Source organism: Drosophila sechellia, chromosome X (assembly GCF_004382195.2).
Source record: "Drosophila sechellia strain sech25 chromosome X, ASM438219v1, whole genome shotgun sequence".
Classification (NCBI taxonomy): domain Eukaryota; kingdom Metazoa; phylum Arthropoda; class Insecta; order Diptera; family Drosophilidae; genus Drosophila; species Drosophila sechellia.
In genome coordinates this window covers 11726383-11751632 of record NC_045954.1, presented here as the reverse complement: position 1 = coordinate 11751632, position 25250 = coordinate 11726383, and the positions used below count along the sequence as shown (strand labels likewise).

The following is a 25250-nucleotide window of genomic DNA, read 5'->3' as shown; positions in this document are numbered from 1 at the left end:
CTTGAAACATTCAATGTTTCTCATTTCTTGGGCGCATTTCTATGCTTCCGCTGGACGAGAGATAAGTTGCAGCGATAAATCGCATCCGAGCCACTGTCCCAAAGTGCCAAAGTGCCAAAGGATGGATCTCCAAGTACATGGTGCATGTGGTGGTCCATGGTATCAGCTGCCCAAGTGACCTCCAGTGCCAAGTTATTTATGGCGCATCTCCCGCTGCCCTGGATTTGGGCATGGGCATGGGATTGGGAGCCATGACTGGACAGAATCCAAGTCCAAATCCGAATCTGGACGGTCCAAGATGGATTGCTTATCGGCAGACGGCTGGCACACAGGTTTACCCCCTGACTGGTGTTTTTTCTATTTTCATCGGTACTTTAAATTCGAATTGTTATTTAATTAATTGCTGTAAGATTTATGGGCATTATTGATAAGGAAAGCGCGACCTTTTCCAACCAAATTTGCAATAAATCTAAATAAATCGTAACAATAGAGTAGCCACTGAAATCCAAATGCTAAGCACTTAAATATTCATTTTGTTTATAATTTTAAAACAGCTGTTGGAAGTTAACTATTACTTTTGGTTGTGTGGGATTATTGCTAGAGGTATTATTTTCAATAGGAATTTAGATTATTTAGCTACTATTAATAATATATATCTAAAGCAGTTATTTTAAATGTTCTGTGCTTTGCAATTCTTTAATTCAAACGCACAAAAAACGCGCCAAAAACAAAAGTAGTGGCAAACCGCACCAAAATCGCGTGCAAAACGCGTCTAAGCCAAATATAATTTCGTGCGATTTTGGAGAGCTTTGCGTTTGGTCTTTTTGAACTTCAAGGCATGAAAAAATACAATTTATGTTTATATGTTTGTTTATATTTATATACGTAAATGGGGATTTTTTTAATGAAAACATATTGTTGCCGAACTACAGTTACATTCAAAAAGATAAACAGCGCTTGATCAACCGTTTTTTTGTTGTTGTTTTCATCGATAATGTTATTGCCCCCTGTTCTATGTCAAGGTTATAATAATTGTGCAAATTAGACAGATTTGCGGCGTCTGTGCATCACCTTGCAACCTGTGGTTACTTACTGAAGATGAGCAATTAGCAAATCACAATTAACTATGCTTAAATTAAGCAAAATAATTACTAAACAAAGCGGTAAAAGAAAAGATAAAAGATACAACAACAAAAACGCTCTATGGGGTCAGCTGGTAGCTTAAAGGGCTGCCACCTTCTACACTCTTTGGAGTTGCCAACTGTCTGGCAACGCGCATACGCTGACATTCGATAACAAGTGGCACAAATTTTAAACAAAAACGCGCCGAAGATTTTTCAAAATTTTAGTATATATATTCGATTATTTAGACCTATCGACGGCAGTATGACCTGACCACTAGAAAAGAGCAGAGAACAGCTGATTTTTGAAATGAAAAGGATATGGATATTTCTATTTGAACTGCGATGGTGCGGCAATGGGGTTGAAAACAATGGAAATTTAGGTGCTAGCGATGTACATTAGGATAGGATTGAATAGTTTGATATCCGTGGTGATTGTCATCCTGGTGGCAGTCTATATCTACCGACATCCGGGCGGAAATGGTGGGTTGAGCGACGAAGAAGTAGCTATTTGCACACAATTAACCCACATTTCTCTTCTAGCTGGCACAAGGAAGACGACAAGGAGACCGCCAAACCCGGAGGATCCACTGCCGCCCTCCAATTCGCCGCTCCATCGGTTCTCCCAGGCGGCCATTTGCTCCGACAGCGATGTATGCAGCCAGTTGGCCAGAAAAGTCCTGGAGAACGGAGGAAGTGCTGTGGATGGCGCCTTGGCGGCCCTGATTTGCAACGGACTCATCGGGATGCAGAGCATGGGCATCGGTGGCGGCATGGTCATGAACATTTACGTGGCCAAGGAGAACAAATCCTACAGCATTCTGGCCAGGGAAATGGCGCCGCTGGCACTGCGTGCGGAGAACTTCTCGTCGTTTCGCGATGAGCAGGATTTCAAGAGATCCGGCTGGTCCATTGCCGTGCCAGCTGAATTGGCCGGCTATGCGGTGGCCCACCAGAGATTCGGGCGGTTGAAGTGGAAGGAGTTGGTGCTGCCCACTTTGGAATTGTGTCGTTGTGGCTACCGATTGTATAAGCACCAGTACGATGCGCTCATACTCAACCAGGACATGATCAGGGCCGATCCCGGCCTGCGCCGAATGTTCATCGATCCCGCCACCGGGCGCTTCTGGCCATTGGGCCATCTCATCCGCCCCGCGTCTCAATTGTGCACCACCTACGATCGGTTGGCCAACGAGGGACCACTCAGTTTCTACCGCGGATCTATCGCCGATGATCTGCTGGCCGACTTGGGGGACGCGGGCAGTGCAATTACTAAGGAAGACCTCAACCAAGCGCACGCCATGTTGAGTAGGGCGATTGTGATGCCACTGGATGAGTATGATCTCCATTTGACTCCTCCACCTGGCAGTGGTCACGTTCTCGGCTTCATGATGAACATACTCAAGGAGTTCCGGGCGGAATTCGCAAAAGCGGGAATTATGAGCCCACGCCAAATCCATTTGATGGTCGAGGCGATGAAGTTTGGATTCGTGAAGCGATGGCAACTGGACGAATCCGCGAGCGAGGAGGTGAGCACATATCCATCTCTTTCCAATTCGTGTGCTTTTGAAATTGATTAATAATGTACCCGTTATCCTACAGCTTTTGGCTAACTTGACCAGTTATGAATTGGCAAAATCCGTGGCTAGCAAAATTAACCACACACATACCTTTAACCGCCCAGACTTCTATGGAGCTGCACCTGGTATTCAAATACGAGATGAGCACGGCACAGCGCACACTTCAGTGCTCCATGAAAACGATGCAGTTTCAGTGACCAGCTCCATCAATTTCTAGTAATTATATATTAAGAATGCTCTATAAATATTCCTATATCACCTTTACATTTTGCAGTTTTGGCAGTGGACGAACTGGCAGACGCACAGGTGTCATCTTTAACAACGCCATGTCGGATTTCTCCATCGAGCAGCTCAAGAACTACTTCGATCTGCCCTTCGTGGCTGGCACGAATGGTGTAGCTCCTGCTGCCCGTCCCATGTCCTCCATGAGTCCAGTGATTGTCACCGAACGCGCCACTGGCAAAGTTCTCTTGGTTGTGGGTGCCGCTGGCGGTACCAAAATAATCTCCGCCCTCCTGCCTCTCCTCGTGCGCATCCTGTGGCAGGAGGCGAGCATCAAGACCGCCATCGATGCCAGTCGCATCCATCACCAGATGCTGCCCAATGTTCTGATCTACGAGTATGGACTACGGCAGAGCTATGTGGATAGCTTGGTGGAGAGGGGACATCGATGCGAGCGTTATGAGAACCGCGGTTCCGTCATCTGTGGAATCGCTCAAGCAAACGATACCATCTGGGTGAACTCGGATTTTCGGAAGCCAGGTGGAGTTAGTGGATTTTAAGAAGTCTGATGACTTTTTACATATAGTATTCACATATAGTATTCACACAAAGTATTAATTATGTTGAAACACGTTAATTGCTCAAATATGTTTGAATTTACCAATTATTTTTGAAGAAGTTAGTAAGCCGCACGAATGAAAAAACAACCAGTATTTGTTTAAACGTTGTGTTATTTTAATAGTACTTAGATATGAATAATAATTTATTTGTAATTTGTATCAGTTGCTAAAATAATTTAAGTACTATGTTTAATTTAGGTAATATCCTACACAGACGTGTAAAAGTGTTCTCGCTTGCGGTGGCAACAAATAAATAGCGTTATGTATAAGAATGTTGCAACAATGCCCAGAGTGTTGAGCGCCATGGAGAAGGCGAGCAGATACTTCCATTCGATCCGGAGCTCGGCACAACCATCGTTTCTAGAAAGTAGAATATTCTCCATAACGATGTTTAAGCATACTGCAGTTGGAAACTTACTGTGACGGCTCCTCCTGGTCAGCTGCGAATGCCGTTGGAGCCTTGGAGGAGGAGTAGTTGGCCACCATCTCACCTGCCGCCAAGCAGGTGCAATTGTGATAGCTAAGCAGTGAGCTCGATGTTGGGCCACATTCTCCGTCTGCGGATGAGATGAGCTCCGCGAACTCAATGGCCGCACAGACGAGGGCCAAGCAGCAGAAGATTAGCGCCAGGCCAGTGAACACATACGACTCGGCCAGCAGGACCTTGTAGCAACTGTTGGGCGGTCGGTGCTCCGTGATCTTGTGATCCCGTCGCAGCAGTATGAGCCCCGCAATGCTGGCCAAAAGCAGCTGAGCAAGAGATAAGTTTATTCTTATTATACATACTAATCCCATCCACTTCACATTCATCTTACCGACAGTCCACTCAGATACGGATTGATCAATATGGACGCATTGGGGGCCAGGATTAGTATCCAAGCGGCAAGAGCCACAATGAACAGACCAACAGCTAATTGCATAACCAGAAGCTGGCGCGATATATTCAGATTCCTGGTCGCCTGGAGACCTGTACATAAAGTATAAGTATAGATAGCCAAACTTTGATGACCCCCACACACTCCATGTAGCTGGAGCACTTACTGTCGTGGTTTTTGTGATTGACAACGATCATGCGGCTGTGCCTCAGGCTGTTGCGAGTTGGCGTATGTCGTCCGGCGATCTTCATGCCCTTCATGTTCTGCGGCACTGTGGTGCTCATGTAGACGGCCTGTTTTGGAATAAGAGTTGGACATTTGATTTGGACTTTTCGATTATCTAGATGGCGTCATTCACCTGCGATGCCTGCGGTGCTTCCAAGTCGCTGAGCGGAATCTGTTCGTAGGTGGTCGCATAGCGCAGTGCCCTACTATGATCGCCAGCTGGAGCCGGCGGCTGTGCTGGTTGCGCTGGAGGATCGGGAGCAGCCGCTGCCGGCAGCTCCTCGCGTTGCGGAACATTTTGGTACCTTGGCTCCGGCTTGGCCATCGTCGTCACTCCGGCTGCACTCTTGCTGGCCACGGGTGACTCATAGTTGTTGATGCCAAAGAACTTGGACTTGGCATCGTTGAGAGCCGCCTTCACAGCGGCTATGCTGTGGCTGGTGTGGCTGCCATTGAGCTCCACTTCGACTTCGGCTTCCGGTTCGCCAGCCATACCGGCGGCCGTCAGCTGCCTGGACTGGGAGACGCCCAAGTTGTCGTAGGTGCTCACGGGACGCACTTGCTGCACTGGCATGACTCCCCAATCGCCTGGCTAGATGGACATTTCGGAACTAGGAGGTAACCAGGCGGAAGCAGTGCTTCAGGTGCTACGAGCATAGTACTCTCGGCGGCATTCGCTGTAAGAAAAAATGTTTATTTAGTTTACAAAACTATAGCTACATACATATATGAAATATGAGTTCTTAAATAATCAAGTAATGATGCAAAGTTTGTTGTTTTTCAATAACAATTCCCACGCCTCTGGTTATGCTACTATTTTTGTTAGCAAATATGAGATCCTAAATGTTTATATATTTTGAGATTGCAATCTAATCGATATATTATATATATATTTGATCTGTTTTTGAAACAATTTCTAGTTCTATTAACTCAAAGCACCGGTGCGTAAAGATTAGTAATTTTTTCCGGTTTCATAGATTTTTCCGGTTTTTAAATGGGTCGTTGGCATCCCATTGATGCTACCAATCGGCGAGAGGGAGATGCAGACAGCGAGAGAGAGAGAGAGAGAGCGAGGGTAATGATAGTTATTCACAAATTCCAGAGAACGACGATATTGGTATTTGCTGGTTTCGTTACTTGGCCAGTTTGTTGGAACTCTCAAAATTTCTCCGTTCTAAAGTTACGGATCGCTGGACAGGCGTTCGTTTAATGGGAAAATACGAAGATATTTCTGCCGCTGGTGCAATCAATATATAAACCTCTGATTGCCAAACTCCACTACTTTCGATCTATTTAGGGACACACACACATAACACACATCGAAATCAACAAAAAACATTTCTGATCGTCGGTTGGGCGGGCCAGACTAAAAACTTTATAACTTTATAAAGAGCAAACTTGTCGTACCAACAGAAATAGTCCGATTCGGAATCGTTGCGTTGGAGAACAGCGAAGGCGGGGAAAGCAGCGTTCACAAAATGAAACAAAAAAAGAAGAAAAACCGAACCGCACTAAAAACGAACTGAAATCAAAACAAAATCGAACTGAAGCTGAACTAAAAAAAATAATAAAAAAAATAAAAATATAAGCGGATTGGACGGATCGTCAGTGCAACTGTACGCACCAAAAGGCGAAAACAAACTAAAAATAATTCTCATCGAGTACGATTTAAAGCGAGCCATTTCCACTTATGCTCTCTATCTCTCTATCTATGCATGTGTGTGTGTACACCTATGGCCTTAAATACCTGAATGCACATGTACTACCCAACACCTCGCTCTTACTCTCTCCTACTCTCGCTCGCTCTCTCGGAGAAGTAGTAAAACACAAGCTGAGATCGCGAGAGAGAGAGAGTTGGGAAAAGTGCGGTCTTGTAGAAGGCATTTTAGCCAAGGTTAAAACTATTGCCCACTTTCAGTGTTTGGAAAAGCAACAGATGCTTTTCCACATTTTCGGTTTGCTGCGGAATGTGGATGGGGTAGAGCTGATCCCAGAAGAAACTAATAAATATTTAAATATATGTGAAAAAAATATATTTTTAAAAAAGTTTTGCATATTTGGAGAATCATTTTAAGATGTTCTTTAGAGCTGGATTTAGTGTTAAAATGAATATATCCCTTTAAAAATGGTAAATAAAAATATCTTCTGCAATTACGGTCATATGTTCATGAAATTATCGCCTAATTGCGTTTTTTATCACACCATTTACATTGATAATGAACTGAAGAACACATATATTTATTCATTAGGAAAATTGGTTTGTTATAACATTTATAGCATTATAGCATATAGTATTAGTGTTAGTTTATAGAACAAGCCTAAGATGTCCAGGTTCTACCAATACCTAAATTTGTATAATATTTTACCATAGATCATTAATAGGTCATTAGTACTTCGTAAGTTCTTAGTTCGAAATGTATTTTGTAGATAAATTTCACTTAACACTAATTTGCTATTTAAATGGATTTGGGTATATCTTAGCCCATATTCGCAAGCTTGATTATACTAAGCTTTCAGTTTGACCGGTTTAGATATAAAAAGCTCTTATTAAAGTTGGCAAGACGACTAAGCCAAGACGTTAAGACGTTGATTAAAATGGCTAGTACGCTAGTTTTTGCTGGCCACTCTTTTGTTTTAGCCCTCGATTTCAAGACCGCTGAATTGCTTCGCAGTTGTCTTTGCATTTAGCAGTTAATCTAGTTATATCATAGGTAAAAATGTTAAATAATATATGCCAACTGAAGCATTGCAATGCTGGCTCAAAAGACCATAAACTGACGTCAGTTGGGGGCAAAAAAAAAGGGGGACTGTTTTCACGTCGAAGATGACGACAAAGCCTGGTCAACGGACCAATGCAACTTTGCGAAATGTTGCGGAATAACGTTAATAAATTGTTAATCATGCGCAATGTTGGATTGAGAATGAATCGAAAATGTTACGATGACAAATTTTAAAAATCCCGCTTCCCACAAAAAGCTGTCAAATTTGACTTCCTTTTTCCGCTAGTTGAACTATAATCGCCAGTTTCGTTTATAGATTTTTCTTTTTAGTTTCGGAGTTTTTTTTTTTGTTGCCAAAATAGCACTTGTCATTGCGGTATATTGAACCTGGAATTAGAACAACTATAGAAATAAAATCCGAAAGTCCGTTCGTCACCTTTTACTTGCACAATTTGCCACAGTTTGCGACTTAGAACGTTGGGCATTTGCCAATTATCGGTATTAAATAGAACACGGCTACTATTGTGATCCAGTTTTAGTACGGGTTTTAAGTCCCACTTCTTTCATTAACTTGTGTTAACTTGTCGGCTTGGGTTACTTTGCTGGGAACCAACTGGCCAGCGAAGTCTGGAAAACGAGGAAGCCGAAGTTTGCATACACTTTCATATATATTCCTAATAATTATAGCTACTGGAGTTAACTTATTTTCTTGAAATTTAATTATTAAATTCTGTATAAAAATAACCATTTTATGTAGCTTTAGAGTTAGAAACCTTATAATTCAGGCATCTATTTGTAAAATACATTTTATCCAACATTTCTAGAATCAAAAAGGGAGACAAGATTAATTAGCAAAACTTTTTTGTTGCCAAAAGAAAGACTGTTTCGCCCCCGCTAATTGCGAAATTTACACAAATTTTTTATAGCTTAGCCATTTTGGCGGCATAAGTTTATACGCCTCTTGTAGAATTCTAAACAATCAATCTATCCAAATACGGACTTTCTAAAAAATATATGCAAAAATTCAAAGATTCTTTCCAATGAAAAGAAGTTCCAAGTCAACGGATGTGCGTGATAGATTCCTGAAGAAAGGTGCGTCCAGCATCTGGTGGATAATATGCTAATAGTTGGCCACCGCGTTTTCCTTGATGGCTCGGATGAACTGCCTCGGTGGACGGGGGGCAGTGAAGGTATAGTATATAGCGTATGGAACGCTTGGATCCGATCCGACTCTCGAGCGAATTGTGTAAAGCTCTGCGATTGCGCATATTGTGTTTCGCGTTGCGTCGGCAACGACGCCACAATGCAAAGACAGCCAAGCGACCAGCGAAAAGCAACCGCCATTCGTCGAGCGGTAAATAAGGCTACTACACTGCGAGAAATGGGACTGAACTGGTAAGTTACCAACAAAAATCAAAATATATGCATAAGTAACTTCCATCAAAACCGCATTAGTTGGCCACTTGTAAAAGCGCATAATTACAAAAATAAAGAAAAGTTTCAAGCAAAATCTATATAAAATATTTTATATATATATATTATATATACTTTCGACTCAGAACCGGTTGAGTTAATAAATAATAAACTGTAAAGTTCGCTTTCGGATCGAAGTGATAAGAAAAGTGTGTGAGAAGCACATTGTTTTCTAAGTTCTCCAAGCATACTTTCGCCTTTCCAAATATTTTAACAATTTTGGGAAAATCTAGTAACTTTTGAGAATGTCTGTTTGTCAAGTGTAAGCGGCGATCGGTCAGCCAAGCAGACAACCTACCAATCAACCTCATGTTGGTGACGGTGCACAATGGGCCATTTTGGCCAACTTACTAACTGATTCAACTGAAAAGGCTAACAAAAGATGTATAACCTAGGAAATATTGGGAGTATCGTATTGTGGCAGATTCTGAAACTATGTAGGATCTTTATCAAAATAACTCATAAATGGGAAAAGCGCCTCTTTTTGTCCCATGGTTGCTTCCATTGGCGAGTCGTCGCTGCACATGCGCAGTACTCAGCTCAGCGCAGTTCGCAACGTGTTGCGTCGGTTCGGGTCGGTTCGGGTCGGTTCGGGTCGGTTCGGTTCGGGCTAGTTCGGCTTGGTTCGTATGGGTTCGGCTGCGGTGCAGAGTGGCTTGATACAGCTTGGAGTGCGGTTCGCTGCGAACTTCTGTGGGACATTAAAACCAGTTATAAGCCAACTTTCATTCCGAGCAGACGTGCTGGGAGTTTCGCATCGGAAAGCGGCGGTTTTTTGTTTCGCCGTTGCAGCAGCAACAGCAGCAGCAATAACTCGTGCAAATGCGCCCAGGTCGCCCAAAACGAGAAATAAGTTCACGTTCATAGGTAGCCAGCCATTCATTTTTCCCATTTTCCTCGGCAATCCAATTCAGCCGCAAAACCAAGTCGCGCTCTTTTTTTTTTTTTTCTTTATTTTTATTTTATTTTTTTTTTCCTGTGTGTGGTTACTGTTTTGTATATATTTTTGTTTTAGTGGTTTTCAAAGTGTTTCTTTTCTTCTTTTATTTATTTTTTTTTTTGTGTGTGAACTGGTCAGAGATTCAGTGAGTTTGCTTGTCTTACAGCTCCCACCCAGAAAAACGGCTAAATCCGGTCATATTGAATCATGGCTGAGATACGTATGTGTACACACATACTATAATATGCAAATAAAATCGGGAATGTTTTTGATCGAGTGTTGTGCTTGTGTGTGTGTGTGTGCCCCAATATTTCTAGTTCTCCATCGAGCCAAAAAAAAAAAAAATAAAAAATAATAAAAAACCGTGTACTTTCACGCACGGCTCAAATTAGCACCGACCAAAAAAGAATTAGAGTGCCCAAGCCGAAACTTTCCTAATTCTCCACCAGCGGCTATCCACAGTAGCCGATAATTAGTGAAAGATATATACCACATACATATATAAAATGATAGTGGCCTGGCTCTCGCACGAAAGTTGTACCGGATGGTACCCAGTTTCAAGTTTTCAGATCCATATCCCCGGGGCGAAGTGAAACCAAGTCCCAGTGGGTTCTGTTTTTTTTTTTTTTTTTATTATTTTGTTTTTATAGAGTGGCAGTAGTAGTTGCAACCTTGAAAGCAACACCAATACACAACACTCGCCCTCGGGCGATTTCGTTTGTTTCTCTTTTATCCATACCATACTATACTATACCATACTATATGTATCTGTATCTATATACATATATATTTCATCGAATGTCTGTGGCTTATTCTTTCGAATACCCATGGCATAGCCGGGCAGCCCCCAAAAAGGGAAGCCATTTAAAGTTTACTTTTACTTTTTCAATCGAAGCAATCGAATGGAACTGAGCCGCTCAGACGGCCCGACAGACTATATCTATATCTATATAGTTGTTCATACATATGGATATGTATATATTAGCTAGCAAGGTATGGGAACTTGGGCAAGCGGTTGAATTGGACAGGTGAGGGTGAAGTCAACGGCCGACAGCGAATACTATGTATGTGATTATCACGATTATTACAATGATTTTATGCAGTATCCAGTATCCAGTGCTATATGTAATATACATAAAACATCATAATTAGCCAGTGGAAATTCAGTGTGAATGCAAAGTGAAACCTTAATGAACGCATCACGATCGCTCACGCCATCTATGTGTTATGTTTATGTGTAAATTTTACAACAATCTCAACACAAAAAATAGCGAGATATATATACATATATATATATGAATAATCGACAAGTGTATGCATAAATTAATCGCTGCTGATGCCGCAACAACAACAACAAAAAACACCCCAACTGAAACAACAAAAGCTAAAGCTATATAGCCAAAGCTAATGCTAATCGTCAGCCAACGAACGGCATCGGGCATTATAATCATCAACTTCAACTTCAACATCCCGGGCATTGGAAACAACAATACCAGCACACCTGCCACCAGCAGACAAACACAATGTTTTGCTGCAACATGCTGCTGGATGCATCCGTGGCCACATCCACATCCACATCCATATCCACATATCCATTGCAACGGGCCACAAAAAGAGACATGACTCCTCCAAATGCAATGGCACTCATTATGCTGCTGCTGCTGGCACTGTGCGCAGCTGGGAATGGCCAAAGTAAGTTCATCCCATACTATATACAATCTATATATAAATATATATGTATATAAGACTCGTAGTATTTTCCAATTATCACCTCTAAACGGGGTCACCACGCTGAGATTTCTCAAGTCGTTCTTTGTGATCTTGGGAAAGCGCCAGATGAGCAGCTTCAAGTTAATTATAAGTTCAGACGCGTTTCGATTTATGTAATCTTCGGGTAATTTATTATTCTTAAATTTAATAAATATTTATATAAATAATTAAAAGAAACACACAATCCTGGGGTTCAAAAAAAGCTGTTAGTGGTGACTTTCGGAATCTGTATACCATATTTTAATGATAATCAATCTTCTCTATTAAAGAAGATTTTTGAAGAAAAGTAATCTTATTTAAACTCATAATGAATGTAATGATCAGTAAGATTAGAATGTTAAATTTTATGTGAATTTCTTAACAAAACTACTTGAGTATTTCCATACAAAATCCATAGTAATGATCTTGCAGTTAATGGGGTGATTTCAATTAGAGTTTGGGAAGAGACATCCCAATTACTGTGAGACATAAATTGCCTTATGGCCTGTTTCTTCTTCTTCTTCTGGCTGTTTGTTTGTTTGCTTCGGCCGCCAAGTAAATGGGGCTAACTCTTTTGGGTCATTTGGAGGGAGGGGCGAGAAGAAATGGACAGCCGGGCTGGAGTGGAGCAGTGAAAGTTTCACAGACGCAGTGCCTCGAAAGACTGAAATGCTCAAAGACTCGGAGACGGAAAGACTGGAAGACTGGAAGACTGGAAGACTGGAAGACTGAAGACTCAGTGGTTGAACGACTTGTGTTTGAGTTGGGTTTTATGTTGGCTTCGAGGAAGGCACTTTGCTTGTGACATTCTTACTTCAAAAGTTTCACAAGTTCACGTCGTGCAATACGTGATTGCGTTTGTACATTTCACCGTTTGTTGATTTACTAGCCAACAGTTACAGGTATCCAACCATTCACATATGTATGTAGTTATATATTTAGGTATTGCGCCCTCCTACGTGCACTAAATAACAATTTCCCTTGGCGATTTGCGTTTGATTATCATCGTCGTCCACCGATGTTGTCACATCGGCAATATGGGGCACCTTTCTAATAAGCCACAATACCCAAAGCTTATTTTTGCTACTGAGCAGCTATTTTCACTCATTTATGTGGCTTAAAAACACTGATATTTGCGCATTTTTTTCAGGTAGAAAAAAAGTTATAAATATGGGATAATTCATAGATTTCGAAACAATTTCTTTTTAGGTCTTTGAACGCTGATTCCGCCTTGACTTCAGTTTTTCGAAGGTCAGCCATGAATCGCAGACCAAAAAATCTTGTTAAATACGCAACTTTCGAACCAACGCACAGTGGGATTAATCAGGACTTTTTATGTAAAAAATAGAAAATATATAACTTTTCATTGCCTATTACAACTTATTACAACTTCATAAGTAAATGAGGCTTAGTATGAAAAATGTAACTACTTTGGTGGCTTCTTCTTCATTTAAACCAGTTTTCCCGCATTTTTCCCACTGTGCGTGGCCTGTAGCATAGCCATAAATGTTTTAGGCATCCTTACTGGGTTCTCCTATAAAAAAAATTGTCAAAAATCTGGTTTCCTTCATTGCTGTTCAACGATCCACGCCCTTTCAGCATTTTTACCTTTCGGAGGAAGTTGGATGGTTGGATGGATGGAGGAAAGGAGGAAAGGAGGGATTGATGGACGGATGGAGGAATGGATGGGGGATGGCTGGGAGTGTGTAGGAAGATCATTGACACCAGTAAAACCGGATGAATGCGATTCAAAACTCATAACAATAACGGCTCTTTGGCGGTTGGGAAAAAATAACATCATCGAGTTCAGCGAGCGCAGCTGTTACCATTTTTTTTTTTACCATTACCATTTTACCATTTTGCAGTCAAGACTGACTGCCATCAACAGCTGCAGTCGAATAACAAATAAAAGCCAATTTCGATCTGAGAAACCTACGTATGCAAAATACTGTTTTCAAATTCGATTTAGTCGGATTTCGAGACAGCTTGTGTTTTTTTTTTTTGCCAAAAAATAAGCCAGGTGAATATACGTTTGAATTCAACTGGCTTGTGCATCTTTTTGGGAGATTAGGTTCGAAAGACAGTCGGCAAATACAGAAAAGTGGTAACTGGGCCACTCAAACCGCACTTTGCATTTCGCAACCACTTTGTTTGCCTCGCAAAACGGCGTTCCCCTTGGAAACAAGACAGCTTGGCTTGGCCAACTTGTGCCCTTTAACTTGGCCAAAAACATGTTTGCCAAACCGTTTCGCGCTCTTTTTCACATTGTCCCCTAATTGCCGCTTTATTCTTAATGAAATTACTCAGGCCCAAAGAAATATACATATATATGTAAGCTATGAACAGCATAATTATGTAGTCTTTTTTTTTTTTTGCTAATTTTGTGAGCAACAAACAATTGTGGGAGCATTGGAATTTTTAGGCTTTTGCATATTTATCATGGGAATAGGAAAAATACTTTTCACAAGTTCTTAGCTCAAAGTGTTCGTTTATAAAATTACAATTTTCCTGAATGGGTCACGGGTTTCGTCGGATGGAGAAACAAGGCTGAGAGATACGAGCAAGTAAAAAAAAGAAAAAATAAAATACCCACGCAATGAAAAAAAAAAACACAAAGAGACACGACTTTTGGCGTCCTATATAAGGAATCGTTTAGCAAACTCCCAACTCAGCCGACTTAACTGGTTTGCTTTTTTGCGGCTCTACGTGCTTTAGATATATTTTTTAACACTCTACTTTAAAGAAAAAAAAATTTGTTTTTTTTTTAAATAAAAAAAAAAATAAAAAAATAGATATATTTAAATAGGCTTTTATAGGAAATATTCTCTCTTAAGTAAGTCGATTTATTATTATTTATTATTGTTTATTGTGTATTTACTTACCCTTTATTTAAGTATTTTTGAGCAATTTTTAAATGCTTGCTAACATTTTCTAACACCCATTTTCTAACACCCATTGAAATCTTTAGCATTTCCCTCGATAAATCCAAAACTCACAGCAATTAGCACTTTCGAAAATGAATTAAGCTGAGGCGAGTCTAAAGCGATTAAAACTCGCTTTCTGGCTACATTTAATTAATCCAGTTTCTCGGCAAAAAAAAGAACTCGATTGCGTCAAGCGGCGAGTGTGTGGATATTCGAGATTTAAGTCTTTCGTGTTGTATATATAGTATAGATATATATATCATACAAATATCAACGTCTTATGCCTGCTGTTTATTACCTTTGTTTCAGTCTGCGGTCCGCCGGCGGTGCCGCTGAATGCCAAGGTGCGAACCATCACCGTTGACTCCCAGATCGCGGAGGCGCACTACGAGTGCGACGCTGGCTACGAGCTCTTCGGGCCATCGGCGGTCAAGTGTGACCGGCGGACGGGCTGGGAGCGGGACCTGCCCTTCTGCGGGGTGAATGTGGCGTACCGCAAGCCGGTCAACCAGAGCTCCTACACGCGCAGCGGTCCTGCTAGCTATGCGAACGATGGCAAGCCGGGCAACAAGGTGAGTTGGCCACGTCCTTTGGACACATAACATCCAATCCAACATGCAAATGGCCAATTTTACTTTCATTTACTTTTGGTTTGACCTGTTTAACTGATTTAATTACTACCAAATATATTTTTAATCCGTAGTGCGAATAGTATTATTAACAACCATATTGTTGCAATTTGCATGCTTCGTTTTTTCATGCGACAAGTCAAAGTTCAAGGTGTTCAGGTGTCAAATTGTTGTATTAATCGCATGCAAATTATACATTCAGTTTGCTAGTTTTGTCTATTTTTTTGTAGTTGCCATTTTAGCGAATGAAAAACAATAACAATAATATCTGTCAGGCTGCGCCAAAAAATATTGATGTATTCATATCCAAAAGGTGATTTAAAACAAGTTGTTAAAATTAATATCATAGATTTAAAATAATAGAATTTACTAAAAGCTATTGAAATTGTTAATAAAGCTTGGCAATATATTTTTTAAGTTAGCGTGGAAAATTTTATAGATAATAAATAATATATAATATGCAAATAACTAGAAATATTACTCATCCGCCATGTTGGCCAAGTAGAAAATGTTTATCTTGAGACTCAAACTAACTAAGATAACTGCATTAGCTACTCAATCGCTTGGCTTGGAATAAAATGAGTTTCTTTTCCGATTCCCTGCCCAGAATCCCGATGGCCAGGAGTGCTCCGAGACGCAGAAGGAGCCATCGCCGTGGTGGCGCGTCGATCTCCTCACCCCGCAGGCGGTGCACGTGGTGCGGATAACGACGCGCGGCTGCTGCGGCCATCAGCCACTGCAGGATCTGGAGATCCGTGTGGGCAACAGCAGTGCGGATCTGCAGCGGAATCCGCTGTGCGCCTGGTATCCGGGCACCCTGGACGAGGGCGTGGTGAAGACCTTCACGTGCGCGCGCCCACTGGTCGGCCAGTATGTGGCCATTCAGCTGGTGGGCGTGGAGGGCAGCCTCAGCTTGTGCGAGGTGGAGACCTTCACCAACGACGAGTTCTCCATGGATCGATGCCTGAGTCCGAAAATCGGTGTGGACACCGTGGTAACGACATTCTCGAAAACCTGCTACGACTTTCATATCACAAAAGGAGAAAGCTTCGACAAGGCGCAAGCCATTTGCAAGCAAACTGGTGAGTTAGTTGGCCATCCGCCTCGCTATGTGGGCATGTCCACCGGCGGCACTGATGAATTCCTCCATAATCATAGGTGGCGACTTGGTACACGATTTTCGTGGCGCCACCAGTTCGTACATCTTGTCCGAGCTGGAGCGCCGGAAGAGCGAACTGAAGCCGCAGCTTGTGTGGATTGGCGCCCAAAAGGAGCCGGGCATCACATCGCGCACCTGGAAATGGGTGAACGGTAGGTCTGGCCAATAAGCGACTTGCTATCATTTAACTAATGATTGATCTTAACTTCCAGGCGATGTGGTGCAAAAGCCCACCTGGGGCAAGGACCAGCCGAACAACTACAATGGCGAGCAGAACTGCGTGGTCCTCGATGGAGGTCGCAATTGGCTGTGGAACGATGTGGGCTGCAATCTGGACTATCTGCACTTCATCTGCCAACACTGTAGGTCTTGCCAGTGCTCCATCACATGGCGGCACATCACCAGCTCGTCTCATTTTGTCTCTTTACCTTCTTCCGGCAGCTCCATTGTCTTGCGGCTCGCCGGATGCCCAGCAAAACACCACTGTCATGGGCAAAAAGTTCACTCTGGGCGAGAAGATCCAGTACACCTGTCCCAAGGGCCACTCGCTGCTCGGTCAGACGGAACGGGAGTGCAGACTCGATGGCACTTGGAGTGGCTCCTCGCCGACCTGCAAATGTAAGCGATATTGTGCAATCGCACTGCTTCAGTTAGCCAAAACAAAGAGAAGTGTAATGATCAAACAATTATGCAGAAATATTATGGCAAATGGGTTGCAATTTCATTTGTAATTAAATTCAATCAAAAATCTCACATCGAAATCCTTGAACTCTCCCGCAGATGTGGACTGCGGCAGTCTGCCGGAGCTGAAGTTTGGTTCCATCCACATGTCGGAGGAGCGGACGAGCTTCGGCGTGGTGGCCTCGTACAGTTGCCACGAGAACTACACGCTGATCGGGAATGAGAATCGCACGTGCGCCGTGGACGGCTGGAGTGGCAAGCAGCCGGAGTGCCTGGTGGACTGGTGTCCGGATCCGCAGCCCATAGCCGGTGGCGATGTGCGATTCAATGACAAGCGGGCCGGTTCCACGGCCACGTACGTTTGTGAGCCGGGCTATGTGCTGGTTGGCGAGGCGGTAGGTAATGAATCAACCCGTTACGTACACCAACTAAGGCAGTTAACTTCACTCTGTAGATCATCTCGTGCGGCTTGGGTGGCGAGTGGTCCAGCAAGACGCCCTCTTGCAGATTCGTCGATTGTGGTGCACCGGCACGACCAAATCGTGGCATTGCCATCCTGCTGAACGGCACCACCACCGTCAATTCGGTGGTCAAGTACGAGTGCGACGAGGATCACTGGTTGGACGGGCAGTCGGAGCTCTATTGCACCCGGGATGGCAAGTGGTCGGGTGAGGCGCCCGTCTGCGAACTGGTCACCTGCGAGACGCCATCGGTGCCATCCGGTTCGTTTGTCATCGGCTACGATTACAATGTCCATTCGAAGATCCAGTACAACTGCGATCCCGGTCACATCATGCACGGCACTCCGGTGCTCGAGTGTCTGGACTCCGGGGAATGGAGTGCCGATGCGCCCTACTGTGAATGTAAGTCATCGGTTACCATCTTTACAGAAGAACCTTCTTACTTCTACATAGTAATTATAATTATTATATATATATAAAATATAATCTTTCTTTCGATACAGATATCGACTGCGGCACAATCCTGCCCATTCCCTATGGCAGCCACAAGTACGTGACGAATACCACATATGTGGGCTCCGAGGTGGTCTTCAGCTGCTCCCAATCGCACAAACTGAGCGGAGTCCTCAAGCGCACGTGCCTGGAATCGGCTGTCTGGAGCGATGCGTCGCCCAAGTGCGAGGGTGAGTATCCAAGCGAATAGATGTCCCAACGATGCACTTGCTCATCGCGTACATCTTCCACAGAGATCCGTTGTCCGGAACCGAAACTGGCTGCGCACAGTCTGCTCTCCGTCACCGGGAATGATCGCATGTATGGAAGGACACTTATCCGCACCGCTGAATCCTCGCAGAACACAGCTCAAACCTACAAGTAATTGATAGATCCCACCATTCGGAATGCTCCTTCTAATTCTATGGGTTGCTTTCTTCTGTAGGATTGGAGCACTGGCCAAGTACCGATGCGAACGGGGCTACAAGATGGTGGGCGAGGCACTGGCCACCTGCACGGATAGTGGACAATGGAGCGGCACCATTCCGGAATGTGTGTGTAAGTATATAGAACCAATCCTACCAAGAATGCAGTTCATGATATCATATTTTGCAATCCTCTTCAGATGTGGAGTGCGGTGCTCCGGAGGGCATCAACAATGGCAAGGTGGTCCTGGCCACAAATGCCACCTACTACGGCGCCGCTGTCCTCTACGAGTGCAATGTGAACTTCAAGCTGAACGGAGTATCACGACGCCTGTGCACGGAGCACGGCAACTGGAGCCACGAGGCGCCGGAATGCGTCGAGGTGGTCTGCGATACGCCCAACATCAATGAGAATCTGATCGTAGAGGCGGGTCCGCGTGCTGTGGGTTCCGTGGCCACCTTCAAGTGCGCCAAGGGCAGGATCATGATGGGAAACGATACGCGCGTCTGCCAGAAAAATGGCAAATGGACTGGCAAGAGTCCCACCTGCAGACGTAAGTATATGCCACTCTAACCAAAGATTCATATTCACCTCGCAACGTCTTTAACTCAGCCGTCGACTGTGGTCGTCCGCTGGCCATCGAGAATGGTCGGGTGATAGTGGTCAACGATTCCACGCTGTACGGCGGGTCGGCGGAGTATCACTGCATACCGAACTACAACCGGATTGGCCAATACCTGCGCAAGTGCACCGAGGATGGAGCCTGGAGCGGCAAGCAGCCGCGCTGTGAATTGGCCACGGCGGAGGGTCAGGAGACTTCGGAGCTGGGCACGGGCGTGGGCATTGGTGCCACCGTGATTGTCGCCCTGCTGGTGATCTTTGGTCTGATCTTCCTCTATCGCAACAAGGCGAGACCCGTCAAGAATACGGAGAACGTGCAGGCGGCAGAGACGAAGGACGAGCGCAATGCCGCCGTAATGTCCTACTCCACACTGGAGGCCAACAACCGGATGCACATGGACAACAATCCGTCGGCGACGTTCAACACGTTCCACGGCGGAGCCGGCGGAAGGAGCAACGGTGGCGGTAATCCGGATGCAAATAGCAATGGTGAAAGACTGAACAACAATCGGTCGGGTAAGTGGGAATTAAATTATATGGAACATAATATTCATAAATATATAAACAATATCACAATAATTGTATCGAATATTTAAAAATGGGTAGAATACTTAAATCTTCTTCAGTAGTAGTTTATAAATGTTTTAAGCTTTCAAAAATATAAAAAAGTTTAGAAATATTTGAAAATCTTCAGGACGTTTAATATTAAAATGACATGTTAAATATTATGAACATGTAAAACTATTTTAGAAATTCACTTATTATCTACATTATTATCTATATATTTTTTGTTTCTTTTTCTTTACAGAAAACATTTACGATCAAATACCAAACGAGCAATTCTACGACGCTCCCTACGAGATGCGCACCAATGATGAGGTTTACGAACCGGAACCGGTGGCCAGTAATGTCATCACCATCAACGGGATTTCCGTGAGATAGAGATCGATATCGATATATATATCGATATCCTTATTTATATAAGCATCCTTGTCTTGATATCGAAATCCAAAGGGATGGCAACGGATGACAGAATTAATTGACGAACGTTAAACGTTAGTTTTGTGTTAATAACTGTACATATTAATTGTTTAAGGGAGGTTTTGAGTTACTCGTAGTTCGCCTAAATTTTAAAACTTGCTCACCCTGCGCACATGTACACTGTAGCCCCTTCGTATGACATAGGTCTATCCATATACCGCATAATCTATTATTATTATTATTACTATTATTATAATTATAATTATTATATGAACTTAACATATCCAAATCGATGTACCTACTCTGCAGTCCATGTACTGAAATCGTGACTTGTCGCGTAGGAATTTTGGATCACGAGCCGAAAGATATGCGCTCCATATTCATACTCGTATTTTTGTTTGTTTGTATTGTTTAAATTATTCGAATTGTATTTGTAGCGTGAGAGGAGTGAACAATTTTTTTGTTATGCAATGTGTAAGAACTCGCCAATGTGTGTAATGTAAAAAGCGTTAATTTTACGAACAATTAAACGATTGTGGTTGACTAATTTATTTACGATTGCCAAGTGTATTTAAATTCAATGCAAAAAAAAAAAAAGGAGAAAAAACTGGTAAATGGAACAAATAAATTGGGAGGCGGGCGAAAATGGGGCGTCTTGTTTAATCAATAGTTCATGGAACATTCAGTTTCGTTTTGGCATCCAATTGAAAGGGGCAAAAATAGGCGTTCAAAATTCAGAAACAAAATCCAAAACTCGTTTCTTTTTTTTTTTTTGGTTTTCGGAAGTTGGTATGCAAATTTTTGGCTAAATGGCAAAGAAGGGGGGACAACAACAACTGCAGGCTGACATCCAGACGGACGAGGAGCTGGAGCGTTTCATGGAGCGGCCAGGACTCTTGGGTTTGTCTGCAGCCCATTTTCGGGTCTGAAAAACTCTATAAGTAATCCCTCCCATCAGTTTTGGATGTTTACTCGGAATGGTGTGGTCCTTGCCAGGGTATGGTCGGATCCTTGCGTAAAATCAAACTGGATGTTGGCGGCGATAATCTGCATCTGGCCATTGTGGGTTAATTCGTACTATTCACTTTGATCCTCAGCTCCCTAATTGATTTCTTACCTAGTGCAAATCGGATACGATCACGGCCTTGAAACGATTCAATAAGCGTAGCGAGCCCATCTGGCTTTTTGTGACCGTAAGTCTTAGTTTTATCACTGGATTGTTAGACATAGGGATATATAATATCTGATTTATAGGGCGGCAGGGCCGTTAATCTTCTGTTCGGCTCGGATGTGCCCAAGCTGGTGGGGCTGCTGATGAAAGAGCTAGAGAAGACCACGCAGAAGGCATCGCGTCCAGGCACCTACAGACTTGACGAACTGCAGCCCATCGAGGTGGAGCAGCAGCGCATCAAGATGGAGGCCATCGAGCGGGCCGAGCGGGCGGAGCGCGAGATAAAGCACAAGAAGCAGATTGATTACCTCACCCATGTGACGGACTCCATTATGGAGAATATGCCCGATATTGGAGTGACGGTCTTTGGACCGCAGGTAAATCGCGATATGTTCAAGAAGCTAACCGAACCAGCCGAGGCGCTCAAGATGCAGTGCAAGGATCGCCGGGTCATCCAGGTGAGCAGCGATCAGTTCGAGACTGTGAACTTTGCATGCAAGAATCCCATGCCGCCGGATGTGATCGAGCAACTGGACGGCAAGGAGCTGCTCATGTGCTTCTGGAAGATTGACGAAAGCATCGGCACAGTGCCCAACGTCCTGATGGCCTATGCCCACGAGCTGACCAAGGAGCGAGTGGCGCCGCCCAACGATGATATACCCGAGGAGCATGTTATACCGCCGCTTATCACAACCATGAAACTAAAAGTCGAGGTGGAGCTGAAGGAGGGCGAGACTTGGGTGGAGGAGATAAGCTCCGAGGAGGAGGCTAGGCTGCACCAGACCAAGAGCAAGGCCAAAACCAAGTCCATTAGCCACGAGGAAGCGCATCTGGCCGAAGAGGAAGCAGCCGATCTGGATGCCGAGGAGGAGGCCAGCGAGGAGGAGACAGTCATGCCTGAGCCCGGAGGCGATGCAATGGGCGGGATCCCATCCATGCCCGGCTTCGAGCTGGAAGTGGATCCCGTCGATGAGGCCGGCGAAGATGAGGAGGAGGTGCAGGAGATCAAAGAGGAGGAGCCACCGAAGCCACTCACTCGCACCAAGACGGTGAAAATGCCACCCATTTGGGTGCCCAACAGCCGACGCACCCATGCCGCTCTCATCTATGTGTTCTTCCGCGGTCAGACGTCCGGATTTCTGCCACCGGATCCCAAACCGGAACCGCCGCACGTCATCATGGCCTTCGACGCCTCCAAGCGCAAGGAGATCATGCATGTTATCGATCGACACAAGGACGATGTGCCGCTCTATGGATTCTTCTCAAGCGCCGAACCGGATGAGGCCGAATTGATTGCCACCTCAACGGACAAGTACGAGAGCAGCCCTCACGCAGCGTACGTATTCTGGCCGGGATTAGTCCAAGTTGTTCAATAGTACTTCAATATTCAATCTCTTTCTTGCCCAACTGCAGGAGCGACAAGATCGTGCTGAAGGTCAACAAGGTCCAGTCCAACATGATGTTATCCCTGGTCTCGTACGGTCCCAGCTATGTGAGTCCCAATGTAACTGTCGGCAAGGACGAGGCGCTCAAGTTCTTCCCGGAGGACTACAAGCCCCAGGAGGAGGTCGTCGTCGAGGTCGAAAAGAAAAAGAAGAAGGTAGGTTATATCTAAATATTATTACATCAACAATAACAAATATATTAATCATATTTCGTTTTTTCAGAGCAAGCGGGCCACCGAAATCAATCAGGAAATGGAGGCTGCGGCTGCAGCTGCAGCTGCAGCGGCGGCTCATCCTCCGGAGGCTCCTGCTCCAGTCGAAGCAGAAGCTACCGCCGCAGAGGCTCCCGCTGCCGTGGAAGGAGATGCCGCACCAGCGGCTGGCGAAGCACCGCCAGCCGGAGATGCCGCACCGGTAGCCCCACCACCAGCTGAGCCAGCCGCCGAAGGAGCGGCGCCGGAGGCACCGGCTCCAGCTCCAGCTCCGGAAGCCCCAGCAGCGGATGAGGCGCCACATGAGGCGCCCAAGGAGGAGGCACCTGCAGCCGAAGCGCCACCAGAGCCGGAGGCAGAAGCTCCTGCTCCTGCCGAGCCAGCACCTGAGCCAGCAGCCGAGTAACCAGTATGACAACCAATAGCACTCATTATTTGGCTACTAAAGTTTTTAGTGTATGCGCAAAAATTCCAAGTTGTTGAAATGTTAAAATTATCTATTTAATAAAAAAAAAAAGAAAAAGTAATATCGCTACCCATTAAATTTGTTGCGTAACGAAAATCGTTGCGTTTGAAATGTGCATAGCTATCTGAAATTATGCAAATAAAAATCAGTATTTTGGTCAAAACATTGGAAATAATGTTTCGAATAATTAAATTCCCAATCGAATGGCATCCAAATTTGGATATATTATTTTTTTCAGTTTTTTGACCATTTTAGTGATCTACAAAACATGCAAAAAATTGGTCAAAAAATAAATTTACAAAGTTCGTCAAAAAGTGTTAGGGATGGTTAGTATTGGTAATTAGGAGCATAAAACGGTAATTATTTTGGTTTTGTGACCATTTTTGACCAAGTTACATCAAAAATCGTTTCCCCGATTTTTTGTAAATAAAAAAAATCAGTATTTTGGTCAGAACATTCGAAATAATGGTCTATATATGGAATGTTATACCTTAATTAGTTTGTTATTTAAATTCCAGTCGATTTGGATTATAATTTGAGTAATTTATTTTTTTTAATTTTTTCACATTTTGATACCTAACAAAAATGCAAAAATTGATCTAAAAATTAATATCTTAGTATCCGCTTAAAAATGATATGGGTCTTTAGCATTGGTAATATCTGCGCAAAACAGTTTTTCTTTTAGCCATGTGATGATTTTTAGCTCCTTAGAGCTAATAATACCTGTTTGCGGTTAAGACATAGGTTTAAGAATCTGCGTTTTGCGTCAGCCAAGCAGTGGACTTTATTTATGTTACCTAATTGGCTTATTTTATGGCGGTTCATATTAGTCAATAATATAGGTAAAAGGTGAGGTTATTTTGAGATGATCATCCCTTATTTTATAGGGGGAGTTGCCTCTAAATGGTTTTAAATGACCAGCCCGGCTGATGTGGGCAACTACCTGATTTTCGCGACACGAGGATTAGCGAATTGTGGTAAGGATTAGCCATCTACCTGACCACCTGGATACTATTATAACCAAAACATATAAAGGCATGCCGTAATCGTGGATGTATCATAAGGCCGCGAGATCTTGACCAGAATGCAGTTGCTGTGCTACTTCGTCATACTTTTCGTTGGAATCGCACCGTGGTCATCATTGGCCAACGACGATGGATGCAACGAGGTGGTCTGCGGATCGGTGGTGTCCAAGTGCCTCATCACCCAGAGCTGCCAGTGCAAGTTGAATGACTGCCACTGCTGCAAGGACTGTCTGAATTGCCTTGGCGAACTGTACATCGAGTGCTGTGGCTGCCTCGACATGTGTCCCAAGCACAAGGATGTCCTGCCCTCGCTGACGCCGCGCTCGGAGATTGGCGACATTGAGGGAGTGCCCGAGCTGTTCGACACTCTAACCGCCGAGGATGACGAGGAATGGTCCACCATACGGTTCTCCATGCGAGCCGGCTTCAAGCAGCGCGTCCAGGGCGGCGCAGGCGGTGATGCCGGAAACGGAAATGGAAATGCCGGGGCTGCAGGTGTCACCCTATGCACCGTGATCTATGTGAACTCGTGCATCCGGGCGAACAAGTGCCGGCAGCAATGCGAGAGCATGGGAGCCAGTAGCTATCGATGGTTCCACGACGGATGCTGCGAGTGCGTCGGCGAGAATTGCCTCAATTACGGAATCAACGAGAGTCGCTGCCGCGGCTGTCCGGAGGATCAGGATCAGCTGCTCACCGCCGATACCGTTCCGGCGGAGGCTGAACAGGATCTGGAGCGATTCTTTGGCAACGAGGAGATCGAGGACGAGTGGGGCTATGGCGAGGAGGATGAATTTTCCTAATAGCACAGACAATTTCAAATAAATGTGGCTCTCCAATTTGGAGCTTGGAGCTCATCATGCCAAAAGATCTCTTTGTAAATATCCATGTAAAAATACCAAATGCCTTGCTAATTTAAGTTCATATTAAAAAAGACAGCAATAAACTTGGAAATTATAAAAATATCCCATTAAGTTCTAATAGTATCCAGTAAATGTTACGTTGAATCAATATTTGTGGGATATAATTTAT

General features: G+C 44.0%; 5 protein-coding genes across 6 annotated transcripts; 4 read left to right on the top strand and 1 right to left on the bottom strand.

The window, feature by feature from the left end:
- Nucleotides 1-1395: 1395 nt before the first annotated feature.
- On the top strand, nucleotides 1396-3812 carry LOC6620308 (glutathione hydrolase 1 proenzyme). The gene is made up of 4 exons (XM_002044480.2): nucleotides 1396-1604; nucleotides 1665-2650; nucleotides 2724-2917; nucleotides 2976-3812. The coding sequence occupies exons 1-4, from the start codon at nucleotides 1514-1516 to the stop codon at nucleotides 3481-3483; spliced, it is 1779 nt and encodes a 592-aa protein (XP_002044516.1). The 5' UTR covers nucleotides 1396-1513; the 3' UTR covers nucleotides 3484-3812.
- LOC6620307 lies at nucleotides 3635-6290 on the bottom strand. Its single transcript, XM_032725557.1, has 6 exons — nucleotides 6051-6290; nucleotides 4777-5320; nucleotides 4585-4711; nucleotides 4359-4510; nucleotides 3962-4293; nucleotides 3635-3903 (listed from the first exon to the last, which is right to left on the bottom strand). Exons 2-6 carry the CDS (start codon nucleotides 5215-5217, stop codon nucleotides 3750-3752), a joined length of 1206 nt encoding a protein of 401 aa, XP_032581448.1. The 5' UTR covers nucleotides 5218-5320; nucleotides 6051-6290; the 3' UTR covers nucleotides 3635-3749.
- Nucleotides 6291-9559: 3269 nt separating this feature from the next.
- On the top strand, nucleotides 9560-20450 carry LOC6620306 (sushi, von Willebrand factor type A, EGF and pentraxin domain-containing protein 1). 2 transcript variants are annotated; one of them, XM_032725143.1, is made up of 15 exons: nucleotides 9560-9703; nucleotides 10880-11468; nucleotides 14759-15021; nucleotides 15686-16160; nucleotides 16237-16389; nucleotides 16450-16599; nucleotides 16679-16855; nucleotides 17018-17313; nucleotides 17373-17781; nucleotides 17883-18062; nucleotides 18126-18252; nucleotides 18317-18429; nucleotides 18497-18850; nucleotides 18910-19434; nucleotides 19727-19860. In XM_032725143.1, the coding sequence occupies exons 2-15, from the start codon at nucleotides 11300-11302 to the stop codon at nucleotides 19858-19860; spliced, it is 3525 nt and encodes a 1174-aa protein (XP_032581034.1). In that variant the 5' UTR covers nucleotides 9560-9703; nucleotides 10880-11299. The 2 variants fall into 2 exon arrangements, with proteins under 2 accessions (XP_032581034.1, XP_002044514.1); XM_002044478.2 differs by lacking the exon at nucleotides 9560-9703 and having other exon boundaries at nucleotides 11300-11468; nucleotides 19727-20450.
- A 103-nt stretch (nucleotides 20451-20553) lies between these two features.
- LOC6620305 (fibrous sheath CABYR-binding protein) lies at nucleotides 20554-23308 on the top strand. Its single transcript, XM_002044477.2, has 6 exons — nucleotides 20554-20799; nucleotides 20858-20961; nucleotides 21021-21092; nucleotides 21154-22406; nucleotides 22484-22670; nucleotides 22738-23308. The coding sequence occupies exons 1-6, from the start codon at nucleotides 20709-20711 to the stop codon at nucleotides 23131-23133; spliced, it is 2103 nt and encodes a 700-aa protein (XP_002044513.1). The 5' UTR covers nucleotides 20554-20708; the 3' UTR covers nucleotides 23134-23308.
- Nucleotides 23309-24261: 953 nt separating this feature from the next.
- LOC6620304 (protein twisted gastrulation) lies at nucleotides 24262-25183 on the top strand. Its single transcript, XM_002044476.2, has one exon. It carries the CDS (start codon nucleotides 24278-24280, stop codon nucleotides 25019-25021), a length of 744 nt encoding a protein of 247 aa, XP_002044512.1. The 5' UTR covers nucleotides 24262-24277; the 3' UTR covers nucleotides 25022-25183.
- The last annotated feature ends 67 nt before the right edge of the window (nucleotides 25184-25250 follow it).

Bases quoted from the DNA above. Each gene is read 5' to 3' on its own strand.
- LOC6620308 (XM_002044480.2), top strand. From the start codon at position 1,514: ATGTACATTAGGATAGGATTGAATAGTTTGATATCCGTGGTGATTGTC. The intron at 1,605-1,664 runs GTGGGTTGAGCG...TTTCTCTTCTAG, and splicing joins CCGACATCCGGGCGGAAATG to CTGGCACAAGGAAGACGACA. The intron at 2,918-2,975 runs GTAATTATATAT...TACATTTTGCAG, and splicing joins ACCAGCTCCATCAATTTCTA to TTTTGGCAGTGGACGAACTG.
- LOC6620307 (XM_032725557.1), bottom strand. From the start codon at position 5,217: ATGCCAGTGCAGCAAGTGCGTCCCGTGAGCACCTACGACAACTTGGGC. The intron at 4,712-4,776 runs GTGAATGACGCC...ATTCCAAAACAG, and splicing joins AAGCACCGCAGGCATCGCAG to GCCGTCTACATGAGCACCAC. The intron at 3,904-3,961 runs GTAAGTTTCCAA...TCTACTTTCTAG, and splicing joins GACCAGGAGGAGCCGTCACA to AAACGATGGTTGTGCCGAGC.
- LOC6620306 (XM_002044478.2), top strand. From the start codon at position 11,300: ATGTTTTGCTGCAACATGCTGCTGGATGCATCCGTGGCCACATCCACA. The intron at 11,469-14,758 runs GTAAGTTCATCC...CCTTTGTTTCAG, and splicing joins CGCAGCTGGGAATGGCCAAA to TCTGCGGTCCGCCGGCGGTG. The intron at 15,022-15,685 runs GTGAGTTGGCCA...TTCCCTGCCCAG, and splicing joins ATGGCAAGCCGGGCAACAAG to AATCCCGATGGCCAGGAGTG.
- LOC6620305 (XM_002044477.2), top strand. From the start codon at position 20,709: ATGGCAAAGAAGGGGGGACAACAACAACTGCAGGCTGACATCCAGACG. The intron at 20,800-20,857 runs GTTTGTCTGCAG...CCCTCCCATCAG, and splicing joins GGAGCGGCCAGGACTCTTGG to TTTTGGATGTTTACTCGGAA. The intron at 21,093-21,153 runs GTAAGTCTTAGT...TCTGATTTATAG, and splicing joins CCATCTGGCTTTTTGTGACC to GGCGGCAGGGCCGTTAATCT.
- LOC6620304 (XM_002044476.2), top strand. From the start codon at position 24,278: ATGCAGTTGCTGTGCTACTTCGTCATACTTTTCGTTGGAATCGCACCG.